General features: G+C 33.1%; 2 protein-coding genes across 2 annotated transcripts; one reads left to right on the top strand and one right to left on the bottom strand.

Moving 5' to 3' along the window:
• Positions 1-225: 225 nt before the first annotated feature.
• Positions 226-3239, bottom strand: LOC137832882 (Protein kinase superfamily protein). Its single transcript, XM_068641264.2, has one exon. The coding sequence runs from the start codon at positions 2974-2976 to the stop codon at positions 1021-1023; it is 1956 nt and encodes a 651-aa protein (XP_068497365.2). The 5' UTR covers positions 2977-3239; the 3' UTR covers positions 226-1020.
• Positions 3240-7622: 4383 nt separating this feature from the next.
• On the top strand, positions 7623-10577 carry LOC137832881 (uncharacterized). The gene is made up of 2 exons (XM_090303428.1): positions 7623-9014; positions 9145-10577. Exons 1-2 carry the CDS (start codon positions 8446-8448, stop codon positions 9590-9592), a joined length of 1017 nt encoding a protein of 338 aa, XP_090159554.1. The 5' UTR covers positions 7623-8445; the 3' UTR covers positions 9593-10577.
• Positions 10578-10657: the final 80 nt, after the last annotated feature.

Here is a 10657-nt window from a genome sequence, read left to right as displayed (position 1 = left end):
TACAGGGGAAGAAGAAGAGCAAAAGAAAAAAAAATGATCTTGCTCTGCTGAATAACCTGCATATGAAAAAACAAAATATGGTAGATTCTTAACTTGCAAATCCTTTTGAAGTACTTAGCCCTCGTTAATGGACCTGTTTTAACACAGGAAAATGATAACTATTATGTACATAAATCTAAACTAACATAGCATAGAAAAATTAACTCATTAACAATCACACATCCCTTTATCTTGTAACAAAGCAATAATGTTCCTGCCAACTTAACTTTTTTATTTATATACAAGAGTTTTCATATTGTTGTACAAGAAGACTCAGAATAAAACAAATGAAAGAGAAAAATGCAACCTTCTTTTCCCAAGACATTTTTCCTATGTTCTAAGTTCCTATAATGTACCTATTCTCTGCTATTTCAATTACCCTCAACTTCCTTGGTAGCTGATTACAATGATACCCTCCAAACTGTGCTAAGTTTCTTCAAACTCTGCACAGAATTTGTTGAGGCACAAAGGCCTATCCTACAGTCATTGCTAGCTTGGATCTTGAGAGTGTTCCAGTACCGCCAATACAGTCCCTCATCGCTTATGAGTCGAGATCAATGGCAGTTTAAATACACTTTACACCCCTAACCCACCAAGACGTCTTTTAAGGATAAAACCGTGACGGAACACGACCTCCAAAGTGGACAATACCTTGGATGCGGTGATTGACCCTCGCGATGCTATCTTTGAGACTTGAGGTCAGAACATTGACACCCTTTGTGATAACGAAAAAGGTTCCTTAACCCTTCAACTAGGAGGAAACCATTTCCTTCCTTAACCCTTCAACTAGGAGGAAACCATTTCCTTTTGACCTCGACTCCTGAGCGATATAGGATTATATTGGCGGTACCGGAACAGAGAGCTTGAGAGCAGTTTGTTGGGAGGAAATTTATTTGTACCAAACATGATTTGACTGGACCCTTTGGCAGGCCTTAGAATGGAAAGAGCTTCCAATTTTTTTCTACATTTTAAGCAATATCATTACCTGAGCATGTCTCCAGTTTGCAACTTGGGGCCACTTAGTGCTGGAGATATGCTAAAAGTACTGCCATCATTGTAAAAGGAAGGGTGCCCTAGAGGCATAGGGCGATCTGGGATTTGTGGAACCTCAACATCACCTTCCAACATCTTCAAAGCATCAGCAATTGTTGGCCTCAGAGCAACCATCACATGGGAGCATAGAATCCCCACCAGCAAAAACCTCTCCATTATGCTCTTAGGATTTGAGCTAGGAAAATTCTCATCCTTCACCAGGGAACCGTCTAGAGCCTCTTCTAACTTCCCAGCCTTCACTAGTGACCAAGCCCAATCTGTGATCAAGAATGCCCTAGGTGATCCTGATGAAGACAAGTCAAGAGCCTTCCTCCCACACATAATCTCCAGAACAACTACACCAAAACTATACACATCACTCTTCTCAGTGAGCTGACCATAGAGTGCATATTCCGGGGCTAGATATCCATGAGTTCCAGCCACTCTGGTAGTGAGATGAGATTGACCCTCCCTACTTTGTTTGGCAAGACCAAAATCAGCAACTCTTGCCCTCATATCCTCATCAAGTAATATATTGGTGGCCTTGATATCCCTGTGGAAAATTGCAGGTTTGACTCCATAGTGCAAATAGGCCAAGCCCTTTGCCACATCCAAGATTATGCTTTTCCTCTGAGGCCATGTCAATGACCCCTTTGCTTTCTGAGAGTCTGATGATACAAAGAGATGGTTCTCCAGGTTCCCATTTGGCATGTAATCATACACAAGATACCTTTGGCTTCCCCTTTCATCATAATCCTCACTCTCCTCAGCCACACAACAGCCTCTTAAAGGCACCAGATTCCTATGCTTCAGGTTGCTAATAATCTCCACCTCATTACAAAACTCCACATCTCCTTGATAATCAGATTCCAAGATCCTTTTAACCGCTACAACACTTCCATCAGCCAAGGTTCCCTTGAAAACCAACCCAAACCCACCTCGGCCAATGAAGTTCTTAGATGAAAAACTATCAGTTGCCTTCTCAAGCTCCCCAATTTTGAACCAAATAGACCCCGTATTGGGCCTCAATCTACGCCTAGACCCTTGTTCTTCAGGGTCAAAATCAAACTGAAAAGTCTCAAGCTTTTTCCTCCTGTGCTTCCTGTCGCACCATATATAAACCCCCAACAGAGAAGACATCACCAGCAAAGCCACCCCAGCTCCTGTCAACCCAAACACAAGAGCCTGGTGACTCTTTGCCCCAGAACCCCGTTGTGAATAAACCGACATGCTAAAAATACAAGTCACAGCACCATTGCTTTCAGGTCCAAACTCATTCACAATCCCAGCAGCATAGAGAATGGCAAAGTAAAAACAATCTATGGAATGTGAAGCATTACCATCTATGGAAATAAGCTCCTGCTTCACCTGTAACCCTGCTCCCAGACACACATCACAGCGAGAGAGATCAGTGAGATCCGGTTTGCAAGCAGAGTTGAGTGGTGTGGACTGACCAAGCTTCTTGGTCCAATCAGAGATGGTTTGAATCCCAGCACAGATGTTGGGGGAGATCACAAACTGAAGAGGGTCAAAGCAAGAGTCTGCAAGGTTGTTGGGGAGAGAAAGGGTAGAGAGCTTGGATTGGAAGTCTTGGATGCATGAAACTGAGGTAGCAAGGTTGGGGAGTTGGAACTGAGAAGTCTCTTTGAGATGCTGTGCAAGTCCCACGCCAAAGAGGGACAACAGTGATATGCAACAAGTGTTTGCATCCGTTCCATTTTTTGCTGCCAAAGGTTGTTGGAAGTTGTGACAAGCAGAAGTGTTCCATGGGATTCTCAGCACATAATTCAAGTCTATGGGGCATGTGGGTGTTGTGGAAGGAGAAGGTGCTGCAGAACTCAAACTCATGGAACAAAACACTGCAAACATCAAGGGTAGCAACATCATCATCACAACAAACTTCATCCTATGATGTTTGTGTGGTGTTGTGTTGATTACAACAAACAACACACACGATGTTTTTTGTTTCTATTTATGAATTTGTTTGGTGATTTGAGATGTGTGAGACAAAATTTGGTGGTTTTTGTGAAATTGGGGTTAAGGGAGATGAATGAGTGAACACTGATGATTATCATAGGAGGGTGGTCAAAACTCTTCTAAATCTCTTGTCTTTGCCTGATGGCTGTGGCTGCGTTAGGTGTATCTGCTGTTCAGCTTTCTAGAGAGGAGAGTGTGGGACACGCGCAGTGTGAGTCCAAAGCAATAACAGGAAAGTTGAAGAGTGAAATGCACGCGCTTGGTGAAGGCGGTGGGAGAAGCGGCTGCATTTGTTCCTACTTGCTTAAAAGCAACTAAACAAGTAAGGTGCTCTGACTTTGCCACTTTGCTTTGCACACTGCATCTACGTGGATTACCAATACATACCAAGAATAAAACAATCATACACATCTATACCAACAAAAATACTATTTTATACAACAATAGTAATGGTTATAGTAAAGGTTAAACACAAAATTATCACGACACAATTAATAACACTTTAAATATATCTTCTTTCTTTCGTGCTAGAGATCCCACATTGATTAGAGATTAGAGCTTTTCATTGTATATAAGTGGATGCAAACCTCAATCTCATAAACCGGTTTTATGAAGTTGAGTTAGACTTAAAGTTCACTTTGTAATATGATATCAGAGTTATTTCGAGTCTATCCTAGCGAATGTTTGTGTTGCACCTATCGTGCCACCCAATAGATTTAAGGTCAAAACACTAATAATTGAATGCGGTTTGAGATAATTTTAGTAGATTCCAACATAATTTTAAAAAAAACAATATTTATGAATGAATATACAAACTTTTTGTTTAGAGTGGTAGTAAAAAGAATGAATATATGGGTTGAAAGAAACATAATGATTGAATGAGTTAGGTTTGTAGTGAATGAGTGAGTAGGAGTGTGATTATGGATTCATAGAATTTTCAAATGGTGCAAGAATTGTACTTATCTTTCTATTCTTTGCCGACACAAACCAACCAACCATTGGACAGAGTAAGTGGTGATTTCAATGGAGCTGTGCTCTCTTTTCTCTCTTTTTCTTTCAATGGAACACATGCTCTTTGACCTTTCCTATGTATTCTCACAATGTCACTGTCTTTGTTCTTTCAACTATTCCACTGTAATGTGTTTGAAAGGAATCATGTTCCATGAAAAATTGTGACTACAGAGTTTCAATAACTATGTCTCAAAACTGAAAATTGCATCATATTTTAGGGAATAGTTCTGTTGTTAACACTAATTCTATTTTTTAAACAAAATTATCTTGAAGGACATTTTATCATTAGGTGAGGAGAAGGAAACAACTATCTTGGTATTTGTTCTTGAGTTAGTGACTGAGAGTTAGGTTTATAAATAGGATTGAAATGGCTCTAGTACTATATTATGGAGTAGATTTTAAGCCTAACTTAATCCCATAAAATCGACTCATAAGGTTGAGGTTTGCACCCACTTATATACAATGAAAGGCTCTAATCTCTAGTCGATGTGAGATTTCCAATATAAACTTAGTCACTAAATAAATTTAACTGGAAATATGAAGTATTAGAGTGCATGATTTTTAAAACAGAGGATTATAGAGTTGACTTGTTTTTCTGCTACTTTACAACAAAAAATTGTTTAGTTGTAAATAATAATTTAGATGCTACCTGATTTGTTAGGGAGTACTGATAGAAACATATTTTGTTTTTTTTTTACAGAAATCACATTAATATAAAATAAGTGATTCTACACAAAATTATTTATTAGATAATTTTGGTTGGAATTCAAAAGTGGTATGCAAGACAATCACGTGTTTGTTAAGTTTATTTTTAATTTATAAACCCTAAACTAATCATACATAACTCTTTTCAAAATGAAATTCGTATTAAATTTTAAAATCTAATAAAATATATTAATTGTTATTATTTACTATGAACTATCTATATATATAATATTTAAATATATATTATTTTTACACAATTTAAATTTAAATATGATCGAAATTTCTCTAATAAATATCTATAATTTTTTTTTTCTTTTGTCTTTTTATCTTTTGATAATTTGGAAGTGAATATCTCCGTAATATATGACGCTCAAATCAACAATAAATATGTTTAACCTATCAATATATTAATTATAAAATTACTACCTTATTTCTTTTAAATTTAAAGATTATTTAAGGTCCATAAACAATCAATTACATTTCTAATTTTATTTAGTAAGTGATTAGTCACTTATAATTTATTCTGTTATATATACAAATTAAAACATATATAAAATACAACATATTCATCACATTTATATATACAAAACACACATGTCACCTTTTAAGTCACCTATATTGAAACGGATTCCTCTAATAAATTTTTAGTATTTTTTTTTGTGACATTTAATAAAAGTTAATTTTTAAAATGTCACGTGTTAGCATTATTAGTATACAAAAGTTTATTTGAGTCAGGTTTGAACAAACTCGTCACTCAATGCATAAAGAAAAAATGGGTCAGATTAGATTAAGATTTTGCATTTTTTTAATTAGATTCAATCCACCTTTGATTAAATTGAATAAATTAGGTTAATAGGCCCACAAGTTTCAATTTTTCTTTTGTCAAATTTTAAAGTATCAAAACATTTTTGTCAGATTTTTTAAAGAATATATTAAAAATATAGTATATTATTTAGTTTGAATAATTTAATATTTAAAATTACACATATAATTAATAAAACAATAGAATAAAATAAATAATAGTTATAATGTTATTATTTAATAATTTTTGTTCAAGTTTGATTAAAAAATTTAAATTTATTTAATAACATAATATTATTAGAGTCAATCACCACACATAATTAAAATCAATTATATTTTTTTTAGGTATTATCTATTTGAAAGTTGATGTTCTTAACATCTTAATGAATTAGAGGATGAAAAAATATATAAAATATTTTTTCCTTCTAGAACAAAATCCGACATTATAAAAAAAATGTGAAAGTGGAAAAAAAATCATTAAGATATAAAGTAGAAAAAACACAATAATTATAAAATGATTTTCATGAAGACCCATTGAGTTCAACTTTTTAGGATTAAAATACTTCAATTTGATTAATATTTATCTTAATAAAAATTGAAACTAAGAAATTAATATATAAATATTCCAATTTCTGATAAAGCATGAAAATAACATGCACCACAGAAGTCAATGTCTTTGTGTTTTATAATGTGTGATTTCATATTTTAAACGCAAATTACAGTCAGCATGTTTGGCACTTTTAGCCTCACAAAACAATTTCTTATTTCAAATTACCAATATTCAAATACTTTAAATATTTAATTAACTCAGGTTCAATCAGATACAACTATTATAAGTATTTTCTTTTTTTAATTTTAACGTGATTATATTTTTATATTTAAAAGTACAATAATCTAGTTAACAATTTTTGTAAAATATATTTAACAGTTTAATGGTAACAAAACTTATTAATACTAAACCATAAAAACATTTGTCTAGCTTGGTTTGAATTTAACGATAAAATTAAATTAAATTAAAATGAAACATGAATCATGAATGTAAAAAATTTATTTTATAAGATAATTTTATGAGATTAGTTTAAATTTAAAATTTATCTTCTAAGAATGCGTAATTATAAATGGACATGTTTATTAATAAAATATTTGTTTGAAAAAATTAATGAGTAAAATAAAGAATCAATTAAGATTAAACTGAAATTTAGAGTGTCCTATAAAAAAGATAAAATTTAAGGAAGTTAATATTTTTGTTCTAAAAAAATTAATAATAAAAAAAAACTCAGGTAATTTCTGTTTTAGTTTTCTATAATTATCACAGGTAAGAAGAATTTTTGTTCCTTTTAAGTAAATTAGTTATAATTATTGATAAGATATAAAAATGGACATCGTAAACTTCTTATTATGTTTGTGTTAACAAATTAACAATCCAATAAAATAACAATTTGTTGATAAATATAGTGTAAATTTAAAAACCCAACAATAGAGAAGAAAAAGAGATTAATAACACCAAAAACTCAAAATCATAAAGAAAGATACATTTAATTGAATTTAGAATAAAAAAGAATAATATACCCTACAAGAAAATTTATTTTTAAATAGAAACTAATTTTAGATACAAACTATAATTGGTTGTCATAGTAACTAAATTAGATACTATTTTAGTGACTAAAAAATTAGTTTATATTATTGATAAATAATTTATAAATTGGTATCTAACTAACTACCAAGGTTTTAACTATCAATTATTTAGATTCTAAATTTGGTAGCAAAAACCTTGGTAGCTAATTAAATACCAATTTAGAAACTATTTATCAATAATAAAAATTAATTTAAAAACCAAAAGTTTTTTTAGTCTCTGAAATAATATATAATTTTGTCAATATGTAACAACTAATTATTTTTTGTCTCTAAAATTGGTTTTTATTTAATGATATTTTTTTTTCAAAAGTGTATTGATCATGTATGTTGTGCAAGCTTCATGTAATGTAATGTCATTTTCTCTATTTTTTAAAAAATTATTTGAAACATATTATTATTATTTTATCCACCATAAAAAATTTGTAAAGCAGCCAAATGAATATAATTACTAAAATAATGAGTTAGTTGATAACAACCGTAACAAGAATTCTAATTACAAGTTTGTTTGCACAAGTTGTGTTCTGAATAGAGATTATTACGTCTCATGGCACTAAATATAGGGAAAGTCCACGTAACATGAAACAATGAAACAGATATCACAACCAAACTTCCCTGTTCAAACGTTTCTTCATGTTTGTGTTCATGTAGCTCATGTCTTCCTCTTGATTTGGTGTGAACTTTTTCTCTAAACTTTTTCTTCATCCCTCTCTGTGTATCATCTTTTCTTCTCTGCTCCTCCAAACCTCTATCTCCATTCCAATGGGACACCCACGCTCCCAACCACTGGATTTGACCAACCTCTTTAAGATTCCAAACAAAAATACATTGAAAGACATGACCAAGGCTTACAAATTGCTTGTATCCAAAAAGAATCATAACAAGAAAAACTCTGGGGTAATCTAAGTCTCTGCATGAACACCTCGATTCATATTTATTTATTTTTTCTTTCGGATAAAAATATGAAACTAACGAAAAGAAAACAAATGCATGTACATTCATATTGAGTTATAATATTAAACCAACAACAACATGCAAGCCAACAATATTCCACCACTACTGAATTTTTCATATTTTGTGAAACTTTTTCAGTACATTTTCTATATAAATTCGTAAAAAATGAGTTTTCTGCAAATTTTCTAATAGATTAAGTTATGTGAAATAATGATCACAGAAAAAGTTCTACCAAATATGAAAGTTTCTGGTATGTTCATATGCATCATGTTATATTCTCATGCTTTTTGATGCATGCAGGATCCGATAACATCCCCAGGAGTGGAGGAATTTGACAATAAGAGAGTGGATGAAGACATTTGGAGTCCTAAGTTTTTGTCAAGGACTGCAACTAGATTATCTAAAACACCAACACCAAAATCAAGGCCTATGTCAAGACATGGAAGCATGAGATCATGCACAACACCAACTTCTCTATCAAGAAATTCTAGTCGAAGGAGTGCTGCAGAAATTGCTTCATCATCTATCAAAAGGATGATGAGCAAAAGGGGTTCCTCAGCTTCTTTAGAAAGGAACAAGAGTGTGTTGGAAATCTCTGAACCTGAGTTAACCAACTCTACCATCTCTCCAACAAACGATGCAGGCACAAAGAAAGAGAGCTCTGGAGAGACTGAAGATACATCTGCATTCTCTCTTCCAGGCAATCGGAGCCGTAGGTCCACAACACCTATCATATTTTCACAGACAACATCTAGAAGGAAACCCCCAGAAGTTGAGACAAAGCTAGATTGCACACTTGAGAACTTGTGTTTTGGATGCACAAAAAACATTAGAGTTTCTAGAGATGTGATCAAATATCCCGGGTATGTTTCTGTCAAAAATGATTTTAAAGATGAACATTTTGTGTTGCTAAAATTGCTGTAATTAGGAAATTCAATGTTCTTCTGTATGATATCTGCTAAGAGGAGCGTTTCTAACTTAGTTTTGCAACAGGATAATTGTCCAAGAGGAGGAAGTTTTGAGAATTGAGGTAAAGCCAGGATGGAGAAAAGGAACAAGGATTACATTTGAAGGAGTAGGTGATGAGAAACCTGGATACCTGCCTGCTGATGTAGTGTTCTTGATTGATGAAAAGAAACACCATTTGTATAGCAGAGATGGCGATGATTTGGAAATATGTGTTCAGATTCCTCTAATAGACGCACTTACAGGCTGCTCCATACCAATCCCTCTATTGGGAGGGGAAAATATGACTTTGTCATTTGAGAGTACAATAATACATCCTGAATATGAGAAGGTCATCAAAGGTCAAGGAATGCCAAATGCCAAGAAGAATGAGATGAGAGGTGATCTTCATGTCAAATTCCTGATTGATTTCCCCAAAAAATTAACTGAAGAACAGCGGATAGAAGCTGTTAGTATCTTGCAAGATTGTTGCTAATGATTGCTACAAAGTAGAGGACAAAAGAGTATTTTATTATCAGTTTAAGAAATTTCTGGTATCATGCATGCATATCCAGTCCTATCCAACCCAACAACATACCAATTCACTGAAGCACAGCAATAATGGATGCATTTCGTGCACAGAGAATGAAGATGTTGAGCATCCACAAGAGGGAGGTCAGGGCTGTTGAAAAACAGAGAACTTTCTATTGATGTTGTCTTCAGCAGTTATACTTGGTGTCTCCTTCCTAAGTAACCTGCCTCTTAATGTGGCCAAATGCAAAATCTTTAGATTGCTTCCTTCCTCAACTTGCCAACCAGCACAATTTGCACCATTCAAGGCAAAAACCTCACACAGAATGCAAGTTCTGCATTATTAGCCCTAGGAACAACAGGCAACAATGCAACTAGAGTTTCACCATGAGCAAATGTCCATTTGTACTCTTTTTCAGCCAAACAAGATTAGAGATGGAAAAGTTAAAGTGAAAGTAAATAACAACTGGCAAACTTTTTATATAGGCTGTAAGAACATGCTTCCAGGTTCAAGGGCTGCTGCATATGAAGTCCCTGAGTCTCCCTCGCAAGAGCTTAGAAGATCAGAATCAGATGAACTATTCAGCAAGTCTCAGCGTTTCATGCAGAAGGATAACGACAAATGAACAAATACCTTTGTTAAGAGAAATTGATGAGTTCTATAGACTAGGCTGAGAGGTCAAGTTACCAACTTTCGATCACAAACTGACATAAAATAATAGTTATTGGCAAAATATATATGCATACGACAATGGTGTACTATGTTATTATATTTTAAAAGAAATATATGAAAACAGAATCAGAGAAAAACAAGCCTTGTTGCATTCTCGTGCATTGTCCTAAACATTCTCACATAAATTGAAACACGCACCATAACCTCAATTTTAGGAGTATACTGAGAATTTTCTGTACCGTTCCTTAGTATTTTGGATAAAATTCAATTTTATGATTATACCTATCGAATGTCATTTTATATATATATATATATATATATATATATATATATATATTATTTTTATTTTATTTTTAT

The sequence above is a fragment of the Phaseolus vulgaris genome, chromosome 6, assembly GCF_051622355.1.
Source record: "Phaseolus vulgaris cultivar YP4 chromosome 6, ASM5162235v1, whole genome shotgun sequence".
NCBI classification, from domain to species: Eukaryota; Viridiplantae; Streptophyta; class Magnoliopsida; order Fabales; family Fabaceae; genus Phaseolus; species Phaseolus vulgaris.
Note: the sequence above shows the minus strand (reverse complement) of the source record. Positions and strands in the feature narration are given on the sequence as shown.